This window comes from Caloenas nicobarica, chromosome 27, assembly GCF_036013445.1.
Source record: "Caloenas nicobarica isolate bCalNic1 chromosome 27, bCalNic1.hap1, whole genome shotgun sequence".
In the NCBI taxonomy this organism is placed as follows: Eukaryota; Metazoa; Chordata; class Aves; order Columbiformes; family Columbidae; genus Caloenas; species Caloenas nicobarica.
In genome coordinates this window covers 4,774,882-4,797,297 of record NC_088271.1, presented here as the reverse complement: position 1 = coordinate 4,797,297, position 22,416 = coordinate 4,774,882, and the positions used below count along the sequence as shown (strand labels likewise).

The window sequence follows — 22,416 nt, the reverse complement described above, 5'->3', positions numbered from 1 at the left end:
AACAAACACTTTAGTTTAAAGGTCTGCAAGCTTTAATGTTTTTTCTGCATCCAATCTGGCTGCACAGAGGCAAAGCAACAAAACCCAGCTCCCAGAGAGCACCTAATGCTGCAGACCTGACAGCCTCGTTAAGCTAATTGTGCTTTGTCCCTTCTGAAAAAGGGGTGGCTGTGGTTAACAGCATAAAAAGGTGCGATGAGAAAGGCAGCTCCCGCACAGCCACCGCGCTCGCAGGGGACACAGGGAGGCTTGTTCACCCACCAGGCAGGTGGGCTTTGTCCCCACCGCCCACGGCTGCTTTCAGCTGCTGCTGGGGCTCCTGCGGCAGCAGCTTCTGGGGGGCCGGCCCGTAAGCCCCCGAACACAGGAACACAAGGGCTGGTGGGGAGGAACGGTGGCTTTCAAGAAGCACTTTGAGGAACACAAGGGACACACGTGATTATCTACCATGTTTTAATTCAAAAAATTAGCAAAGAAATAGCAAGAAGGTCTGTATCAGTCACAGCTGCCACACGAGGTCCCTTCAGGTCCCCGCACAGGGACTTGGTTGTAGCTGGTTTCTTTTGGCTTTCAGGATTCGTATAAACGAGCAACTGGAGGTTGAGCCTGAGGAGCCCGAGAACAAGCAGAAGGTTCGAAGGAAACAGAAACGCTCCAAGAAAGAGGCTGAAGAGGAGCCTGGAGCAAAGGACCAAGCTGTGGAAGTGGTGCTGGATCCTGTCGCTGCGGCCTCACAGGAGGTTCTCATGGTGGAAGTCGAGAACGTGGTTCATGAAGATTTTCAGATCACAGAAGAGGTTAAAGTGAGTGAATTAATCATGCAAGCCTGGACATGTCCTGTAGAGTTCCTTGAAAGGAAGAGTTCTAACATCAGGCTCTAATTTCAGGCCTCAGAAACCTCAGTTCATCCTTCTCACGGCCACTGCATGAGGGGATTAGACGAAAAGAATTATTTTTCATTACCACAGCTCAATTCCTTAGAACTGGTCACTTCGAAACGTTGCTGAACGACGAGGTTGAGCTGTGCTTAAATCTGTGTAATATCCTCTGTCAAACTGAGTGACTTGAGTGGTCAACCTGATCATATCTTCTGGCCAAAAACCAGTTAAGTTTTGTGTGTGCAGGACCCCAGCCTGTTCCCCTTCTTGCCTTTCCTTTGGTTCTATTATCAGCGATCGTTCCTTTTATTGAGTGATGTATATGTTTGTTACTGACTGTTGGCTTAGACAAATTTGAAAAAATGACATTTAGCTATGAAACTCAGCTGTGTTTCATTTCTTTACTCTGTCGTGACAAGTAAATAACTCTATAAGGATACTCCCCTATGAATGTAAAAGTTGACTGAGCCTTTGGGGGTTTATTACCATTTTTTCAGAGAGTCTGTACTCCAGATGATGCAGGCGGGACAGCGCGTGGTCGATAACCCCATCTATCTGAGCGACATGGGGGCAGCGCTGACAGGGGCAGAGTCGCAAGAGCTTCAAGACATCTTGGAAGAAACCAGTGTAAGATGAAGCTTTTAACTAAAGCTGTGGGAGCTGCATTAAAAGTTTGTTTGGTTTATGTCACGGTTTCTTTACCATCCTCAGTACGGAGGGGACTTCAATACCATGTTTGATAGGTTACTATCACTAGGTTCCTGTTGAAGGATGTAGTAAGTCATTAGTAACCTGCCTTTGTTATGTCCAAGTTGTAATTTCACGCAAGCAGGAAAATCCTCGAGGACTGCAGTTACCAAGCATCTGTGTAAAAATACAGCATAGTACTGTATATAGCACATAGTTTAAATAGCAAGATGTTACTTTAAAAGACTCTGCTAACCACTGTGAGCTGTGGTAGTTCCTGACTCTTGTACGTTTTAATCAGAATACAAGAACTGCATCAAAAGGGTAATTAAGTATATAAAGTACAAAGATTTGTGTGTATGGAGTCAAAAGTTCCTGAGTTTATTAATTCCAAAAAATTGGCGCTTTTCAAACTTCACGTTAAGTGCAAAATGCTTTTGCAGCAGGGTAGGAATTGTTGGAGATTTCTTAAGCCAATTAGACACATGCGGTCTGTGGGACCAGATGAGATGCAGCCAAGGATGCCGAGAGGGCTTATCTATGTCATTATTTTGTTGTCTTGGTCATCTTTAAAACACTGTGGTGATTGCGGAGGTTCCTGATAAGTGGAAAAAGGGAAATGCCAGGCCTGGCAGCTCCATCCCCGCGTCCCTCCACAGCTCCGGGGGCTCCATGCCCAGCACATGGAAATCGGCCGTGCTCAGCACGGCCTCTCTGAGCTCGGGGACGCTGTAATCTGGGCTCAGAAGATCCTCGGGCAGCGCGAGGGACGAGAAGTCAGGCTGGGGGACGGCTGAGCTGGTAGCACCGGGGTCCCCTGGCCTGAGGCTGCTGGGTGACCCCCAGCGCATCCAAGGAGCACCCAAAGATCTTTAGGGCCTCTTCTAATGGCACCACCTTGGTTACTGGCTGGGGGTCCGTGTGGTCCCCAGGAGCTGGGTAGTGGGGCCAGCACCGCACTCCCCTCTGCACTGGTGGCCACAGGGTCAGGAGCTGTGGGGCCGCTGGTGGACCCATCCTCGGTGACCCCCAGGGCATCCCGGGAGATGCCGAAGAGCCGATGGGCCTCTTGAAGCAGCATCTCCTCGGAGACGTGCAGGTCAGCTCGCAGGTCCACCTGGCCCTTCTTCTGGGGAGCAGCAGAGGAGCTGGTGGGGACATTGCTGCTCCGGGGGATGTTCCTGCCCCCAGGTGCCCCCGCAGCGGTGGCCGTGCTGGGAATGTTGATCGGTGCCCATTGCCCCTGGACGTGCTGGGAGCCGGGGATGGATGTCGGCAGCACCGGAGGGGCTGGGGCCACCACTGTGCCCTGGTGGCCGTAGGGGATGGTCCACTGGATGTGGAACACCCCGGGGACAAACCAGCAGCCACATGGTGCTCTCTGCAGCCCTGTGTGGGGAGAGGGAGCCGTGCTGGGCTGGGGGGACCCTCCATGGGCACCCCCCAAGCCGGCCCCCATCACCGACAGCCCCCGGTTCTGCCCAGTGCCGTATGTGCCGGGGGACAGGGGTGGTGGGTGCTGGGAGTGCCCAGGGTCGGGGATGGCGAAGGGGCCGAAGGTGCCGGGGGTGTCCGAGCAAACAGGCGTGCCATACTTGCTGGTATTTCCAATTTTATTTCCACCCGTTTCTGCTCTTGCAGTTATCCAAGGTGCAGCCAGACAAGGGCAGGAGGGTCCCTGCCCTGCAGTCCCTCCCTCGCCATTCTGGGGCTCATTTGGGGTTATTTTGCTGCGGCAGGGAGGCAAAGCCGGGCTCTGGAGCTGAGTGCGGTGGGACCCGAGGAAGGGCCTGGTTGTCCTGAGGCTCTGAAGGGCTTTGCCCCGAGCCCTGTCCCCGCTGGAGGGGACGCTGCTCCTGTTCCAGACGAAGGTGTTGCACCCCTGTTGTCTGTGTGTCCATACCCACCCTGGCCCCCCAGGTCTGTCCCTGTCCCAGGGGCTCCGTGCTGCTTCCTGTGTGGGGCCGTGTCCGTGAGTCCTGCAGGGACCCGTCTGTCCTGCTCCCCCCACCAAAGGGCGGCTTCCCCTGGGGAAGGGGACAGGGGACCCCCCCATTGTCTGTCCTGCTGGCGGTGACTCGGCCCTGGTGGGGCTCGGTGCCCTTGGGGGCTCATGGGCTCTGATTTGGGCTCATCGGGGCTTTTGCAGCTTCTTGGGGCCGTTTCCCGGTGCCCCCTGCGCTCCCTCCCCCTCCCACACAGGCACGGAGCAGTTCTGGAGAAACAGCATTTAATAGAAAAACAAGAGAAAAGGTCCCAAAGCTACTCTAAGCCCCTCACCCCAAACCCACCACCCCCTCCTCCCGCACCCACTAACACCCCCCCAAGCACCCCCCTCCTCCCACACCTCCCTTAACCCACCCACCCCCAAACCCACCACCCTCCTCCCACACCCTCCAACCCCCCCAGGCCCCCAAACACACTCCCCCTCCTCCCACACACCCCCAGACCCCCCACCCCCAAATACTGCACCCCTCGTCTCCCAACCCCCCCCACCGTGTCCCCTGCTCTGGTCTAATCCCCCCCTCCCACCCCCCTGCTCCCTGCCAGAGCCCTGCGCTTGCTGGGGGGCTCTGCCGAGGGGCTCTGCCCCCGCTTCTGCCCCCGCTGCTCTGCCAGGGCAGCCTGGGCCGGTGGCAGCTCCATCCCCGCGTCCCTCCACAGCTCCGGGGGCTCCATGCCCAGCACATGGAACTCGGCCGTGCTCAGCACGGCCTCTCTGAGCTCGGGGACGCTGTAATCTGGGCTCAGAAGATCCTCGGGCAGCGCAAGGGACGAGAAGTCAGGCTGGGGGACGGCTGAGCTGGTGCCACCAGGGTGCCCTGGCCTGGGGCTGCTGATAGGAGCGTCCTGGGCCACCCCCAGCGCATCCAAGGAGCAGCCGAAGATCGTCAGGGCCTCTTCTAATGGCACCACCTGGGTTCCTGGCAGGGGGCCCGTGTGGTCCCCAGGAGCTGTGTGTTGGGGGGCAGCAGAGGGGCTGGGGGGGCTGGTGCTGCCCAGGGGGCTGGTGCTGCCTGGGGGTGTCCCCACGTTGGTGGCTGTGCCAGAGATGTTGAGGGGTTGCAGTGGCCCCTTGACGTGCTGGTAGATGGTGACGGACGTCAGCAGTATTGGGGAGGCTGGGGCCACCACACTCCCCTCTGCACCGGTGGCCACAGGGTCAGGAGCTGTGGGGCCGCTGCTGGACCCATCCTCGGTGACCCCCACGGCATCCCGGGAGACACCAAAAAGCCGATGGGCCTCTTGAAGCAGCATCTCCTCGGAGACGTGCAGGTCAGCTCCCAGGTCCTCCTGGCCCTTCTTCTGGGGAGCAGCAGAGGAGCTGGTGGGGACGTTGCTGCTCCGGGGGATGTTCCTGCCCCCAGGTGCCCCCGCAGCGGTGGCCGTGCTGGGAACGTTGATCGGTGCCCATTGCCCCTGGACGTGCTGGGAGCCGGGGATGGATGTCGGCAGCACTGGAGGGGCTGGGGCCACCGCTGTGCCCTGGTGGCCGTAGGGGATGGTCCACTGGATGTGGAACACCCGGGGGTCAAACCAACAGCCACACGGTGCTCTCTGCAGACCTGTGTGGGGAGAGGGAGCCGTGCTGGGCTGGGGGGACCATGGGCACCCCCCAAGCCAGCCCCCATCACCGACAGCCCCCGGTTCTGCCCAGTGCCGTATGTGCCGGGGGACAGGGGTGGTGGGTGCTGGGAGTGCCCGGGGTCGGGGATGGCGAAGGGGCCGAAGGTGCCGGGGTGTCCAAGCAGACAGGGGTGCCGTACCTGCTGGTGGGGCCGGTGGGGCCGGGGGTGCCCAGGCTGCGGGGAAGGGCTGCTCCTGCCCGGGCAGTGGGCACAGGGGGGCTGAGCCTGCAAGAGAGACAGGAGCCATGGCCGGCGGTCACCTCCGCTCTTGCCCCCACGAGCGTCCCGGGCTGCAGGGCTCGGGGTGGGTCCTTACCTGGGGGGTAGAAGGTTTGGGGGAGCACAGACGGCTGCAGGAGCCGCAGAACCGGCGGGGCCCAGGGGCCACGGGCTGGGAGCCGCAGTGGTGGCTGCGCCATGGTCCCTCTGGCTGTTGGTATCTAAGGACTCTTTGGGGTGTCCCAGGAAGGAATGTTGGGGCTCCCCGTGTTCCGCCCCAGCCCAAGAGCCTCCCCAGCTGCTCCTGGGCAGGGAAAGGGTTCAGGGGGGCTGGGCTGCCCCCGGCCCCCACGGGCAGCTCCCAGGGGCTGGGGCTGCAAGTGCCTTTGGCTGGAAGCCTTGGGCCGTTCCCAGAGCTGGGACATCCTTGGCACGAGGGGGACTCGGTGGGACGAGTCCCACGCCTGCAGTGCTGGCAGGAGGGTCCGGGCTGGGCAGGAGGGGTGGGCAGGGCAGGCGAGGTGGAGCTGTCGCACGGGATGGAAGGGAGAGCTTGGATGCTGCAGCCCTTCCAGTCAGACATGATGGGGCTCAGAGCCTCTGGGGGAGGATCAGGGGAACCATTTCTTCCCCAAAGGGCTGTGGGGCATTGGAACAGGCTGCCCAGGGCAGTGCTGGAGTCACCATCCTGGAGGGGTTGGACAGACGGACATGAGGTTCTCAGGGACATGGGGCAGTGCCAGGGGTGGGTTATGGTTGGACTCGTTGAGCTTGAGGGTCCTTTCCAACCAGAATGATTCTGTGATTCATGTTGTTCCTGATCATCCTGTGATTGTTTCTGTGTGGAGTTTGATTTGCCAAGCCGGGCTGGGCGTGCAGGATCTTTGTTTCCCACACGAGGGCTCTGTCCACATTGGCAAAGGCCGCACGTCAGGTTTTCCAGCAGAGCCCATCCTGACCCCGCCTGGCCCAGAGAGGTCGTGGCCAAACTGAGCCCCAGGCCCGGGCAGAGCTTGGTTGGTGCGGGGGCTGCCCGAGGGGTGACGGGGGAGCCGGCGCTGCCCGGGCCGGGGGCTGGTGGCGCCGGGGCTGTGGGCGCTGCCGAGGGCCGCGGCTCCGCTGGGTCCGCAGGGACCGGGGCACAAACCAGTTATTTCTCCTGGTGAGCGGTGATTCTGCTCAATACGCTGCAGCTGGTGGGGCTGTTGTGTCTGGGCCGACGTCGGAGCTTTGGCTCATTTTCTCCCCAGGCAGCTCCAGCCCTGGGACGTCTCTTCCCGGAGATCCCCGACACAACCCGGGATCCGCGCGTTTGGTTTGTGGGCACCGATCGCAGCAGATCGAGGGATCCGCCAGCCGCTCCGTGGCCTCCGGGTCACCACGTATCCAGGTTCTGATGGTCTGTCAAGACTTTGGAAGCGGTTGTTGTAAATGAACGATCTCTCGGGGAACCTCGAGATCTTAATTCAGCCAATTTGTCTGCGAAAGAGCAGAACCCAGCTAGAATGTGGTTGTACGCGGCTTTTTCAGGTCTAAGATGAGTAGGGGAAAGTTTCGTGAGCTTGTTCCTCGCCCTTAAGAGAAACAGAGGAGAAACACAAGTACAGAGTGTTTGATGTGATGCTGAGGGTCCCTGCAAGTTATTTGCCTATGTACCCTCAGAAATTGCTTTGGGCTGCACATATAATAAATAATCAGTTTTGTGGTTTGCGTTGAGTTTTGTTGTTTGCTTGGGTTTGTGGGGGGGTTGTGTCATTTTGTTGGGGGTTTTTTTTCAGGTTCCTTTTGCAGAGGCCAGTAAGAACTTTATGACATGAACCCAGATATTTGGAGCTCAATGGAGCACTTTTGTCCTGTGCTAAAAACGCATCGGCATGGGAAGGGACAAGAAAGACAGAAAGAAGAAAGACAGAAAGAATGACAAAGCAAGATAAGATGAAAAGAGCAAGGGGGAAAAGAGAGGGGGTGATGTATCCCTCTGTAAGCAGCTAAAGCAGGGGATCAACCGCAAGATCCAACACTTAATGAGCCAAATCCCACCCTGAAAGCAAAATGCATGTTATACCTTGTCCTTTATTTTTTGGGGGGGAACATCTCTGCTTTTTCATGTCACCTCCTTTCCCAGAGAGGATTTTTAATGCTGCATTTTCAGCATTCGCAGGAGCACAGAACCACATGGATCCTCTGCAAATTTGCCCCTAGAAAGACTGAACAAGCCAATTGTCATTTCTGTGGCTGGTTGCAACAGGTTTGATGTTTCCCGCATCACCAGCTCTGCTTTTCTCACCTGTGGGAGCAGCGCCAAGACCCAAAGAGCTCCTAAAAATGAAACAAACCCCAAATCAACCAGCACCCTGCAAATTGCAAGTGAGTCACATCCTTGCTCTCTGCTGCTGGTGAAAAGCAGGTAGGAAATCAAGAAATATCTAGATATACATATATTTATATTAGTATGTGCCAGCACCAGCCTGTCTCTGGCACCAGGAGGAGGAGGAACCTGCTTTCCCCAATGGGTAAAGACCTTCAGATATCTCCCTTTCTCCCCCCAAGTTGCTTCAACACCTGGAAGAAGCAGCTGTGCGTTCAGAAGCAGCTCTTTGTGGGCTGGTGCAGCCAGCGGAAGAGCAGAGCGCGAAGCGGGGGACGTGACAGCCGGGACACGACGATGGGTGTGGGGTTTTAGCTGTGACTCCAGTCACAGAACCACCACTGCTGCTGGTCTCTGAGCTCGCTTTTGCTCTGGGGGGGACAAAAAAACCCCCTAGGTCTAAATCTTAATGCCGCGAAGGCAGGGACCGGCCATGGCGCTGACCACCGTCTATGCCAAGCCAGAGGTGCCACCGCGCTCGGCTCCCGGCGCCTGCGCGAAGCTTCCCGGTGAGTGAATTTGCTGGGTGCGGTCTCAAGTTGCACCAGGGGAGGTTGAGGTTGGATCTGGGGAACAATTTCTTCTTTCTTGATGAGCTTGAGGGTGTTTTCCAACCAAAATGATTCTGTGATTTCAAGGGGAAAAAAAGCCTCAAAACATAAATCGGAGCTTAGGTGAGGTTAAGGGAAAAGGGCAAATACAGAAATGAGCTTCCAGGCTCCTCTGTCACCCCAAAAAACACTGCTTCACCGAATCATACACAGAGCATCCCAGGCTGGTTGGGGTTGAAGGGACCTCGGGAGATCATCCAGTCCAATCCACCTGCTGACACAGGGTCACCAGAGCAGATCACACAGCATTGTGTCCAGGCGGGTTTGAATGTCTCCAGCCCTGCCCATCACCTCCAGACCACACTCCCATCTCTCCCAAAGCACCCACCAACCCCTCCAGCCCCCAGTCTGCAACTGGGATGTGCCAGGCTCATCCCAGACCAGACCCTCATGGGCAGGATCAGGTCTCTTTGCCATGCGATCAGCTCTGAGTCTCTTCTCCTCTCCCAGGCTTTCATCAGGGAGATAAGCAGAAAGACCTCCGGAGCCTGGATGGGGCTGAGCATCAACCAGACGCGCGGGCAGGAGTGGAGCTGGTGGGATGGATCCACGTTACAAGAAGCCTTGTGAGTGCCCCTCACTCCGGTTCACCAGCAAGTTCCAATAACCCCATCCCAGGGGAAATATTTCCCAGCTCGATGCTCAGCACAGGCCTGGTTGCTCCCGAAATCCCCCTGGAGGCGGCAGCGACGCTCATAGGAGCAAATATAAACCAGAGCAACAGGGGCTCGGTGTCTGCAGCCCAGCTGCAAAACAGGGAGAAGAGAGGGGGAAAAAAAGCAATTAAACCCTTATTCCTATTACATACCCAAATGCAAAGTGCAAAAATGGGGAAATTTCAGCACGATTTTTGCCCCAGCTGTAATATATTTCACGCAGAGGTGCTGTCAGAGCCACAGTAACGCAGGTATATATTTATTAGCTCTGTAGGAAACAGACGTTTTTTATTTATTAGTACACACATGGGGGTGTGGGGAGGGGAAATTATTTTTTGGGGTGAGGAGAGGTTTACCAACAGTTCTACTTCCCCAACAGTTGGAAAACAAGAGGCAAACGGGTGCTACTTCAGCTGAGCTGACAGTGGTTGTACCGGTTCGGACTTTGGGGGGGAAAACACCCTAAAGAGATAAATATTGTCACTGGAAACACAGCGTCCGAGTGCACGACGCCAGGCTGATTGCCGTCCCGGTGCTCTCCATGTCTCCGGTGCAGGGTCCCGTCGAGGCAAACGCTTGTGCTGCAATACATTTTTATACATATATATATATGTAAATAAATATATATGTGTCTTCTGGCATTCAATCTCCAACCCAGCCCAGCCCAGGACATGGTTATGTTCTCCAGAAGAAGAAGGGATGTACAAGGTGTTGAAGAGAGACCTGTTGACCCATTTCTAAAGTCCAGAGTCTTCCCTTCAGAGACCGATCCAGTGGTGGAAGGGATGCTCATAGTGCAAGAGGAAATGCTAGAGTGGGAAAAAATCAACATCAGATATGTATCTTCATGTTACGCTCTCCAGGGAATCCCAAATCGACTTGGCAACAGCCGCTGACACACCGGTTCTCAGGAATTTCCCAATTACCAGCTCCTCCCAGCTGTCCATGGTGGCCAAATGTGCTCCCAGAGGAATGCATGAGCTCTGACTCCTGTTCCACTCCGCTTCATCCTCAATAAAGTAAAAGCACTTTTCCCTGTATCCAATGCCATTTTCCAGGCAGCCGGGAAGGACGCGAGAGGGGCAGGATGGACAGGACGGGCATCTCTTAACTGGAAAGAAGCAGAACACATCCTGGTGACTCAACCTGGTGGGTTTTCTCCAGGGGAGGGGAAGACTGTGGGGGTTGGCACCTCCATCCTCAGGCACTTACCCGCCAGCGCGATGATGGTGAGAAGGAACACGGCTACGACCACGGTGACCCCGATGGGGACCTTTTGATCCTTAATGCACTTAAGACTAAAACCTGGGTACAAACCACATGGAAGAGACACGAAGAGCAGCCCCAGCTCCCGCAGCTCTTGTGTTTCCCACTCGGCGCCTTTAAATACGGCCACAAAGCACATGGGGGGTACAGTGGGGTGCAGGCTCAGTTCAGGGGTGCATCCCAGTGCTTCCATCAGTCTCCAGGATTTTTAGGGCTGTCTGACCTCACTGAATCCTCTCCATCCCATCCCAACCACAAGAGATGGGCACCGTCCCCCAGACCCACCGTTTGGGCCACCCTGTGCCTCCCGCAGCTTGCAAACAGCTTTACTTCCATCATCCTCCTGCCCCCTCCCCAGCTATTTTAACCTAAATTTTAGCTGCCCACGTCACACTCAGCCCAGCCACAACCTCCCAATATCCCCACTTGACCTTGAATAGGGTTGAAGTGATGTAGCATTTTGCTGCTGTCCCAAGCACAAAATTACTCCTGCTCCAGGCTGCAGCTTGGTGAGTTTTGGAGGAAAACAGCAGGTGATGGAGGAAGAGGAGCGAAAACGCCAAGAGGAGAGAGAGATAAGAGATAAGAGATGAGAGATGAGAAATGAGATTTAAGATATAAGAGATGAGATAAGAGATAAGGGAAACCAACTTCCACTGCCTGTTCTTTTCTCCACAATAGAGAAATAACTGCAGGTCTCCCCCTCCATTCCCGCAGCCTCCAGCCAGCTGAGGGGTTTAAACCCACACAGGGATGCTCTGTGCTCCTGAACCCCAAATGTATCCCCTACCTGTAGTACTGGAGCAAGAATCCAGCAAATTGAAACAACCCGAAGCAGCTGCTGAAAGCCACCCCTTCCACGTTGCTTCCTGCGGTAAACCCCTTCTCTGATCATTATTGTTGCCGTAGGAACCTTTTCTTATCACCATTTCTGGTTTGTTTTTTCAGTTAATATTTCACATTCTCCTGTGTCTCCCAAAGGGAGATCCTGGGGGAGCAGCCGCGTTCCAAACCCAGGTCAGGCTCCACCAGGACTTGCAGAATCGGGGCAAAGCTACAAGAGAGCCCAGGGCTGGACGCTGTGAGTACAGCAGGAGCAAGTGCTGTTGTTGTCTGGATGCGATTCAGCTCCGATACCGGTTCTTCTGCTGATGCGATGATTAAGGACCTTAAAAAACTTGGTTTTTTCCATGTTGTAATGCACCACTCCAAGGAATGAGGCCAGATAAGGGCATGAGCAGCAGTAATCTCAGTAAATGAGTAAAGCAGTAATTTCAGCAAATCATTGTACATTTTTACCCAGCCAGGAATTCCTCTCTCCCTAATTAACAATTAGGCTCAAGCCCAAACTTGCTTTCACCCTGCTGCAGCCCAACCTTTTTGCTTCAGGTTTTCACCTGGGCTCGTGCTCCATAATTCACCGTTTGGTCCCAGGGAGAGGCGGTGGGGGCAAATGTCTGGAAGCCTCAAATTTCAGCTCTCTCGGCTTCATTACCAACCCACTCAAAGCTTTTCAGCCAAAGGCAGCAGACAGAACTATTTATAGGCTCAACAGTGGGACGGTGATACCACATTTCCCCCACCCACATCATAGTTGCAGAAATCATCAAGAAAGGGCAAGTGGTGCTGGGGAGGGGAGGTTGGGGCTGTGGGGCTGTTAGGGACGAACCCGACCTGGCTGGTGGGTGAACAAACCTCCCCGTGTCCCCTGCGAGAGCAGTGACGTGGCTACGTGACACCAGGGCTGCTGCAAACGGCCCTTCCCAGTGCTCCCAGTCCATCCAGCCTCAGGCATCCAGCTCAGACCGCACAGCACCCTGGCGCAGTCCCGCCGAGCTGCGCAGCTCGCTCTGAGCTGGGGAAACTGTTCTGGGAGCTTTATGCTATTTTTGGAGGTTTATTCTATAGAGAGATGCTCTTATCTCCTCCCCGTCACCCCGATGTGGCAGCTGTGGCTTAGACTTGCAGCCACCCCCATGTCCATGTCCCCTGTCCCCCTCCTCGGATCAGCAAACTGGGGTTTGGGTGTTCGCCCTCCTTGGGCTCTGGACCAGGCGCTGCCTCGTGGCAGTTCACTTGCTGCGTGTTTACTTTTGGATTTCTTTATTTCTTTTTAATCCTCCCCCCGGGCAGAAAGCGATGGGTACAGTGTGCACAAGGGTGGGTGTGCACGAGGAGGCTTCTCTGCAACAGCAGGATGCTCCTTCCATCCCTCCCCGTGAGAAAACTTGCTTGTTAAAACAAACTTGTTTGTTTTACACGGAGCCAAATTAATGTCATAATTAATTGGTGCAGACGGTTGATGTGCAATGTCAGTACCGCAGCCCCCACCGAGGGCCTGATCCTGGCCCGTTCCCAAGTGTCTCTCCTGCTGTTGGCCCATCTCGTGCCCCCTCCTGCCCCGCTCAGAGCTGGGTGGCTTCTTTCTGGCAGATCCAGTGACATTCCCAGCTGCAGTATGCAGCGCTGATTGTGTTCCCCTTCAGCACCGCACAGGTTCCTTTGTGCCAATTGCTCAGCCACAACCTGGGGGTGCAGGAAGAAGCCTGTGTCACAGCACAAGGGTCCCTGGGGTGCCCCCACCCCGACACCCATCGCATCCCAAGCGCTCACCGGCTCCAGTCCAGGCGGGAGCCGTTCAGCCAAGTCCAGCCCTTCGTGGAAGAGGTGCGGGAGAGGCCGATCCAGAAGCAGCTGCTGGGCTTCTGAAGGATTTTATTTAGGAAATCCTGTGTCGGGGGAGAGGGCAGGTGGTGACACTCATGTGTCACTGATCGTCATCCCAAAACAGGCTCCAGCCTGTCCCCACGCAGCCCCGAGTCCCACCAGTGTCCCCCACAATGACACCAGCCAGGGCTCCACGGAGGTTTGGGCACAGGGGTGGGTGCTGAGCCCAGATTTCTGGGCAAGGCTTAACCCCGCACCAGGTGCCACCAGCCCCGGGACCCGTCCCACATCGCCGATGCCATCGGTCCCTTTACCAGCTCGTCCTGGTCCCACGGCATCAGCAGCTCGGCCCCCCAACTCGCACAGTCCCCCCGGCTCTCCTTCCAAGAGCTCATCCTGCCAGCAGCCCAAAAGCACTTGGTCCCATGTGACATCCAGCCCCAGGGGCAGATCTTGCACCCCTCAGCCTCTGAAAGACAGGCAGTGCCATGTTCAGCCACCAAGAAGCCACCTTGTGCCATGTTCAGCCACCAAGAAGCCACCTTGTCCCCTGCCCATCCAAAGAAGGGCAAGCGTTTAAGTCCTGCTTGCTCCCCAGGAACACGGGGATGGCCTGAGCTTCACCTGCTTCTCTAATTTGGGGGTGCTACAAGGTTTTGGGAAACCAGACAGTGTGAAGATGTGTTGTGGTTGGCATTACCTTGCAGATTTGATGAGCAAAGATCTTTCCGCAGCTCTGAGCGGATCTTCTCCAGGGTGCTGTTGCCATCTCCCACGGTCCCGCTCCCGGTTTTGCAGTTTTCTGTGTTCCCTGGCTGCTGGTGCAGAACTGCAAGGGACAGACAGAGCAGGGCAGAGGGACGGGCTCCTCCAGGCACGATACCACTGAGATCTACATGCACGTGGTCCCAATGGGCTGCAGGGAAGTGCCTGGGATGTGGCCCCCCCACCCCTGCCTGAGATGGAACACGAGATACGGAGCCATCAGCCTGACCAGCTGCAGAGAGCCCCGGGAGCCTCTGACCGCTACGGAAATGGCCTCTTGTGCACAAACGAGCTGTGCCAGCCCCATCTGTGCAGCCCAGAGGGGCCTGGCGCAAGGGTGAGGGGCTCTTCACCACCTTCTGACTACCCCTCGCAGCACAGCGCGACCACAGACACCTGCAGTGCGCACAAACAGCTCCCAGCAGATGTGTTTTGGGGTCTCTCTCTGGTTCTGGACCCCACAAGTTCAAACCATCAGCCCCAGATTGTTGCTGCTCCCAGTTCCACCCCACAGCAGGGACAGCAGATCCCTACAAAGCCACCGGCTCAGGGCTGGTACCCAAAGTTGCTCCCACATCCTCAGAGCATCACCTGCGTTTTGCAGCTCTTGGAGCCACGAAGGGAGCTGAGCCTGATCCCTTTGCTCTTTCCTCCATACCCCTGTGCCAGAAGCTTGGCACATCCATCCCCAAAGTTCAAATCCACACCCGAGACCCTTCCCAGCACAAGATCCATTGGATCCCCTCCCCCTTTGGAGAAGGATTTCCTCACCAAGATCCACCACACATTTGAGTCTCCCTTCCACCTGCTTGCTGTGGTTCGGGGGTGCGGTGGGTCAGGGCAGCATCAGATCCCACCAGCAACATCACACCGGGCACAAAACTCATTCCAACAGGGCTCCGTGTGACCCTGAGCTCGGCCACGGGGTGTCAAATCCTGACCCTGCCACAGCTGAGAAGTTTCCAGTGGTTTTCTTCTCACTGGCCAACCAAAATAGTCAAGTCTCCTCCATCCACCAGCTCTACGAAATTCTGATAGATGCCACAGATCGTAAAAAGCAGATTGGCCTCCTACACAAGCACCTGAGCCAGCACCCCCGGAGCAGGGACCCCCTCTTTGGATGGTCCCCTCTCCGGATTGTCCTTTGGTTGTCCCCGTGCCGACAAGCGGAGCTACTCACATGAGCATGCCATTGCCACCACGGCCACCCCGAGGAGGAGATTCCCGGTCCAGCCGGCGCAGAGAGCGGCTCGGTGCCACCGGGGACAGCTCGATGCTGCAAGGGAAAGGAGTTGTTGGGAGAAAAACCTTGTCCCAGCCCCGCATCCCGCCAGACAGACCTGCAGCGTAGATTCGGGCTCTTTTCTCCCCAAAATCCCTCTGTGCTGCTGCTGGTTGTTCTAAAGCTTTGGTCTATCGTCCACGTTTCGCCACTGCCACCCTCCTCCCGATCCTACTGGCGCTGAGCAAAGATGCTCGTGATGGAGTTGCGTTGGTTTTTAACCAGATACCCAAGAATTGGGAATTTCCTGGATGTTATAAAGTCACTAGAAGTCAAGGGTAGAGCTGGACCAAGATGGCAGATAGTAAGAATATATATTAATAAGATGAATAATAGCTCCACCACGGCATTTTTTCTCCACACCAGGGGAAAACTGCAGAACCTGGATGGACCAAGCTCTGCGAGGAGACTCATCTGACCATGGTTAAACAGCCCCGTTCTCCCCGAGGAGGCCCGGAGGCCGATGTTCTCCCTGCAGAGCTCAAGGTCAGGTCAAGCGCATCCATCCTCAGCTCTTTCTTCACAAAAGGGAGGGCAGGATGCTGCTTCTGGCCAAAGCCAGAGCTCACCTTGACCAGCAAAGGTTTGGCATCTGCTTCAGAATTAAACAGCAAAGGAGGAACATTCAATTCCACCTTAACATCAGGTGGTGGGTTTTGCAGAGTCCTTTGAGATCAAAAGCGGGGTGTTTGGTGGGAATCATGGAAGTCTTGCAAAAAAGAAGACATTGTGGGAAGTTGCCTGAAGATGTCCTCACCACGCAGAGATCTCTTCCAGAGGAGGAAAGAGCAGGAATTAAATCTTTGGCTGAAGCCAAAGCAGGTGCAGGAGGAAGGCTGAGGGAGGTGTAGGGGGGACAACGTGGTGGCCGTGGGCAGAAAAGCAGCATTTTAAAAGTCCTGCTAGGACTCTGGCAACAGCGACCCCATTTCAAAGAAACCCTAAAACCATTTCAAGACAAAACTACTGAAGGAATCACAAAGAGCAGATGGGATCCTTCATCACCCACCACGGCCCCGGGCCCTTCCCTTCCTGCTTGGAGGGCAGGGGTCTCCCAACACAACCACAGCCAAAACATAAAAAATCCCCCCAAAAGCCCCCCTGATGCACTTACTCTGAGGTTGAGGAAGTGAACGCATTTTCCTGCAGCCCCTTCCAGACCCGATATTCAGGTCAGCATAGACAATTCTCTCGGCCATAGCAGGAGAGGCAGGAGGATCACCAGCCGTGCCTCTGGCTCCAACGGTGCCCATCCAGCCAGCAGATAATTCAGTTTTTCTGTGGTTTACACTCCTCTGGTTTCTCTCTACAAGTTCCTCTCCAAGCCAGAGCTCTGCGAGGAGAAGCACGAGCCTCTGAACGCTCGTCAAGTGCAGCAAGATTGCAAAAAAGCACCTGCAATGCGCTGGTCAGCCCGAAAATGAAACTTTATGCAGTTTCCGCTGAATTAAGCCAGGGAAAATGTGTTTCGGTCATCAGGGGAAGTAGCGCCTGACAAGGTTAAGAAGCCTTTTCTATTCAAAGTTGAGCCGTATTCTTCTAAGGTACCAAACAAGACAATAATTTTAAAAAGGCCCAAACAAACCCAAGATCCGTGGTTCAGCAAATGGGCCGTTCCAGACTTCGCTCCACTCTGTCCAAATGGGTTATTTTGCACGAGAAATAAGGTGTCATGGCAAGAATTATGCAGAGACTCTGCGATCTCCCAGAATGTTCCTAGCAGGATTGTGAGAATGGGGATTTTTATGAAATACAATAAAACCAGATCCCTTCCACCCTTATCTCCTCCCTTCGGCTACTTGAAAGGTGTTTTCTTGCCTCGGTCACTGCTTCTCCCCACCCAAACCTATTCCAGCATCGTCGCTTTTACCAATTTCCCTGTAATTTCACTGTTTTTTCAGCCTGGGTTTAAAGCACATCACCATTTTGCTGCTTTGCAGAGCAAGGAGGTGACAAAAAAACCCCGTGAGACTCTGGAAACAAGGGGTTGGAAACGAGCCCTTTGAGGGGAAAGATGGAAAATTGCCTCAAAAGCTCAAGAAATCAAGTTGTTTCTCCTTTGTTCCTTGTTTTCAAGTCATTTCCAAGAGACACTCAGCTGCTCCCTTTGGAAACCAGGACTGGACTAAATGGACGGCAGGGAAGGTCAAAAATGAAAACACAAACCCAAAATTATAGAAAATGTAAAGGTGTGAAATGACATTTTGACTGGTTTCTTTGGAAGATTCGCTCATCTTTTTCTGCACAGACTAAGAAATCCCATGCAAAGATTTTTCAACCCCAGTGAGAGCAAAAAACAAACTGTCAGGACCTATTGAAACATCTAAAAATTAGCTATTTATCCCTTTTTAGGGGAAAGTGGTTTCCAGACTGGGCAATGTGAGCACATGGAAGGGGCTTGATTGTGACCAGAGCAGGTAGAGAAAACCCTGGGGAGATTTATCATGAAATTTTATTTGAGAAACATCTAACACAGGAAGGGTTGCGGCTTCTCGACAAGAAACAAACACTTTAGTTTAAAGGTCTGCAAGCTTTAATGTTTTTTCTGCATCCAATCTGGCTGCACAGAGGCAAAGCAACAAAACCCAGCTCCCAGAGAGCACCTAATGCTGCAGACCTGACAGCCTCGTTAAGCTAATTGTGCTTTGTCCCTTCTGAAAAAGGGGTGGCTGTGGTTAACAGCATAAAAAGGTGCGATGAGAAAGGCAGCTCCCGCACAGCCACCGCGCTCGCAGGGGACACAGGGAGGCTTGTTCACCCACCAGGCAGGTGGGCTTTGTCCCCACCGCCCACGGCTGCTTTCAGCTGCTGCTGGGGCTCCTGCGGCAGCAGCTTCTGGGGGGCCGGCCCGTAAGCCCCCGAACACAGGAACACAAGGGCTGGTGGGGAGGAACGGTGGCTTTCAAGAAGCACTTTGAGGAACACAAGGGACACACGTGATTATCTACCATGTTTTAATTCAAAAAATTAGCAAAGAAATAGCAAGAAGGTCTGTATCAGTCACAGCTGCCACACGAGGTCCCTTCAAGTCCCCGCACAGGGACTTGGTTGTAGCTGGTTTCTTTTGGCTTTCAGGATTCGTATAAACGAGCAACTGGAGGTTGAGCCTGAGGAGCCCGAGAACAAGCAGAAGGTTCGAAGGAAACAGAAACGCTCCAAGAAAGAGGCTGAAGAGGAGCCTGGAGCAAAGGACCAAGCTGTGGAAGTGGTGCTGGATCCTGTCGCTGCGGCCTCACAGGAGGTTCTCATGGTGGAAGTCGAGAACGTGGTTCATGAGGATTTTCAGATCACAGAAGAGGGTAAAGTGAGTGAATTAATCATGCAAGCCTGGACATGTCCTGTAGAGTTCCTTGAAAGGAAGAGTTCTAACATCAGGCTCTAATTTCAGGCCTCAGAAACCTCAGTTCGTCCTTCTCACGGCCACTGCATGAGGGGATTAGACGAAAAGAATTATTTTTCATTACCACAGCTCAATTCCTTAGAACTGGTCACTTCGAAACGTTGCTGAACGACGAGGTTGAGCTGTGCTTAAATCTGTGTAATATCCTCTATCAAACTGAGTGACTTGAGTGGTCAACCTGATCATATCTTCTGGCCAAAAGCCAGTTAAGTTTTGTGTGTGCAGGACCCCAGCCTGTTCCCCTTCTTGCCTTTCCTTGTCTCCAGAGCAATAACTGCCCCACCACGCAGTACCGATCCCACACACCATCACAGAGGGGACCCAGGGGCTGCATTTCTGTGCTCCTGTGCCGGAGAGGTCGTGGAATGTCATATGTGTACTGAGGCCTTATTTGTCCTTTTCCAGTCCTTTCCTTGATTAAATCTTTATTTTGTTTATAGGCTCTTACTGCAGAAATTGTCAAAACAATCCGGGACATCATTGCCTTGAACCCCTTGTACAGGTACGTCTCCCATGTTCCCCGCTTTGGGAACAGCGTGTTCTCAGAGATATTTCTATTCCACTTGTCCTTCTGTTGTAATGAAGAAGAGATATTTGCTGAATTGTCAGCTAGAATTTTGGTTTGGGATGCAAAATTTGTCATCCCTTGTTGGAAACAGAGGGGAGGTTTTGAAAGGCTGATGTGAAACTCGGATCTGAGGTAGGACGATAACTCCTATGGCAGGTGATCTGCGTCTGAGTGAATAAATGTTATTACTTATCACTGCAATAAGTATCACAGTTCGATGTAATATGAGCGCAGTAGAGGTCTCAGCATTCTGGCACACAAAAATTTTCTGTAACTGTTAAGAGAGCATTTAATATATTTGGTTCTATTATCAGCGATCGTTCCTTTTATCAAGTGATGTATACGTTTGTTACTGACTGTTGGCTTAGACAAATTTGAAAAAATGACATTTAGCTATGAAACTGAGCTGTGTTTCATTTCTTTACTCAGTCATGACAATTAAATAACTCTATAAGGATACTCCCCTATGAATGTAAAAGTTGACTGAGCCTTTGGGGGTTTATTACCATTTTTTCAGAGAGTCTGTACTCCAGATGATGCAGGCGGGACAGCGCGTGGTCGATAACCCCATCTATCTGAGCGACATGGGGGCAGCGCTGACAGGGGCAGAGTCGCAAGAGCTTCAAGACATCTTGGAAGAAACCAGTGTAAGATGAAGCTTTTAACTAAAGCTGTGGGAACTGCAATAAAAGTATGTTTGGTTTATGTCACGGTTTCTTTACCATCCTCAGTACGGAGGGGACTTCAATACCATGTTTGATAGGTTACTATCACTAGGTTCCTGTTGAAGGATGTAGTAAGTCATCAGTAACTTGCCTTTGTTGTGTTCATGCAAGCAGGAAAATCCTCGAGGACTGCAGTTACCAAGCATCTGTGTAAAAATACAGCATAGTACTGTATATAGCACGTAGTTGAAATAGCACAATGTTACTTTAAAAGACTCTGCTAACCACTGTGAGCTGTGGTAGTTCCTGACTCTTGTACGTTTTAATCAGAATACAAGAACTGCATCAAAAGGGTAATTAAGTATATAAAGTACAAAGATTTGTGTGTATGGAGTCAAAAGTTCCTGAGTTTATTAATTCCAAAAATTGGCGCTTTTCAAAATTCAGGTTAAGTGCAAAATGCTTTTGGAGCAGGGTAGGAATTGTTGGAGACTTCTTAAGCCAATTAGACACATGCGGTCTGTGGGACCAGATGAGATGCAGCCAAGGATGCCGAGAGGGCTTATCTATGTCATTCTTTTGTTGTCTCGGTCATCTTTAAAACACTGTGGTGATTGGGGAGGCTCCTGGTAAGTGGAAAAAGGGAAATGCCAGGCCTGGCAGCTCCATCCCCGCGTCCCTCCACAGCTCCGGGGGCTCCATGCCCAGCACATGGAACTCGGCCGTGCTCAGCACGGCCTCTCTGAGCTCGGGGACGCTGTAATCTGGGCTCAGAAGATCCTCGGGCAGCGCGAGGGACGAGAAGTCAGGCTGGGGGACAGCTGAGCTGGTGCCACCAGGGTCCCCTGGCCTGAGGCTGCTGAGTGACCCCCAGCGCATCCAAGGAGCACCCGAAGATCTTTAGGGCCTCTTCTAATGGCACAACCTTGGTTACTGGCTGGGGGTCCGTGTGGTCCCCAGGAGCTGGGTAGTGGGGAGCAGCAGAGGGGCTGGACGGGACATCGGTCCCTGGGGGGATGTTGCTGCCTGGGGGTGTCCCCATGGGGGTGGCCATGCTGGAGATCTCTGGACTCAGCCCCTCACTGTCCTGGGGGTCGTGAGCGGCTCTCAACAACACTGAGGGAGCTGTGGCCACCGCTGTGCCCTGGTGGCCGTAGGGGATGGTCCACTGGATGTGGAACACCCCGGGGGTCAAACCAGCAGCTACACGGTGCTCTCTGCAGACCTGTGCGGAGAGAGGGAGCCGTACTGGGCTGGAGGGACCATGGACACCCCCTGAGCCGGCCCCCATCACCGATAGCCCCCGGTTCTGCCCAGTGCCGTATGTGCCGGGGGACAGGGGTGGTGGGTGCTGGGAGTGCCCGGGGTCGGGGATGGCGAAGGGGCCGAAGGTGCCGGGGTGTCCGAGCAGACAGGGGTGCCGTACCTGCTGGTATTTCCAATTTTATTTCCACCCGTTTCTGCTCTTGCAGTTATCCAAGGTGCAGCCAGACAAGGGCAGGAGGGTCCCTGCCCTGCAGTCCCTCCCTCGCCATTCTGGGGCTCATTTGGGGTTATTTTGCTGCGGAAGGGAGGCAAAGCCGGGCTCTGGAGCTGAGTGCGGTGGGACCCGAGGAAGGGCCTGGTTGTCCTGAGGCTCTGAAGGGCTTTGCCCCGAGCCCTGTCCCCGCTGGAGGGGACGCTGCTCCTGTTCCAGACGAAGGCGTTGCACCCCTGTTCTCTGTGTGTCCATGCCCACCCTGGCCCCCCAGGTCTGTCCCTGTCCCAGGGGCTCCGTGCTGCTTCCTGTGTGGGGCCGTGTCCGTGAGTCCTGCAGGGACCCGTCTGTCCTGCTCCCCCCACCAAAGGGCGGCTTCCCCTGGGGAAGGGGACAGGGGACCCCCCCATTGTCTGTCCTGCTGGCGGTGACTCGGCCCTGGCGGGGCTCGGTGCCCTTGGGGGCTCATGGGCTCTGATTTGGGCTCATCGGGGCTTTTGCAGCTCTTGGGGCCGTTTCCCGGTGCCCCCTGCGCTCCCTCCCCCTCCCACACAGGCACGGAGCAGTTCTGGAGAAACAGCATTTAATAGAAAAACAAGAGAAAAGGTCCCAAAGCTACTCTAAGCCCCTCACCCCAAACCCACCACCCCCTCCTCCCGCACCCACTAACACCCCCCCAAGCACCCCCCTCCTCCCACACCTCCCCTAACCCACCCACCCCCAAACCCACCACCCTCCTCCCACACCCTCCAACCCCCCCAGGCCCCCAAACACACTCCCCCTCCTCTCACACACCCCCAGACCCCCCCACCCCCAAATACTGCACCCCTCGTCTCCCAACCCCCCCCACCCCCGTGTCCCCTGCTCTGGTCTAATCCCCCCCTCCCACCCCCCTGCTCCCTGCCAGAGCCCTGCGCTTGCTGGGGGGCTCTGCCGAGGGGCTCTGCCCCCGCTTCTGCCCCCACTGCTCTGCCAGGGCAGCCTGGGCCGGTGGCAGCTCCATCCCCGCGTCCCTCCACAGCTCCGGGGGCTCCATGCCCAGCACATGGAACTCGGCCGTGCTCAGCACGGCCTCTCTGAGCTCAGGGACGCTGTAATCTGGGCTCAGAAGATCCTCGGGCAGCGCGAGGGACGAGAAGTCAGGCTGGGGGACGGCTGAGCTGGTGCCACCAGGGTGCCCTGGCCTGGGGCTGCTGATGGGAGCGTCCTGGGCCACCCCCAGCGCATCCAAGGAGCAGCCGAAGATCGTCAGGGCCTCTTCTAATGGCACCACCTGGG

The 22,416-nt window shown here is 54.9% G+C and overlaps 1 protein-coding gene and 1 long non-coding RNA gene across 2 annotated transcripts; one reads left to right on the top strand and one right to left on the bottom strand.

Annotated features, from left to right (window-relative positions):
* Positions 1-578: 578 nt before the first annotated feature.
* On the top strand, positions 579-19,608 carry LOC135999238 (uncharacterized). Its single transcript, XR_010607686.1, has 3 exons — positions 579-803; positions 18,869-18,930; positions 19,514-19,608. It is a non-coding gene; the product is annotated as an uncharacterized LOC135999238 (long non-coding RNA).
* LOC135999297 (killer cell lectin-like receptor subfamily B member 1B allele B) lies at positions 12,720-16,702 on the bottom strand. The gene is made up of 7 exons (XM_065652864.1): positions 16,651-16,702; positions 16,143-16,361; positions 14,927-15,022; positions 13,682-13,810; positions 13,296-13,450; positions 12,928-13,043; positions 12,720-12,840 (listed from the first exon to the last, which is right to left on the bottom strand). Exons 1-7 carry the CDS (start codon positions 16,700-16,702, stop codon positions 12,720-12,722), a joined length of 888 nt encoding a protein of 295 aa, XP_065508936.1.
* Positions 19,609-22,416: the final 2,808 nt, after the last annotated feature.

Coding starts and splice junctions, on each gene's coding strand:
- LOC135999297 (XM_065652864.1), bottom strand. CDS start 16,702: ATGACACCTTATTTCTCGTGCAAAATAACCCATTTGGACAGAGTGGAG. Junction 13,811..14,926: donor GGTGGCAATGGCATGCTCAT/GTGAGTAGCTCC, acceptor TGTCCCTTGCAG/TTCTGCACCAGCAGCCAGGG. Junction 13,044..13,295: donor CGTGGGACCAGGACGAGCTG/GTAAAGGGACCG, acceptor CCCCCGACACAG/GATTTCCTAAATAAAATCCT.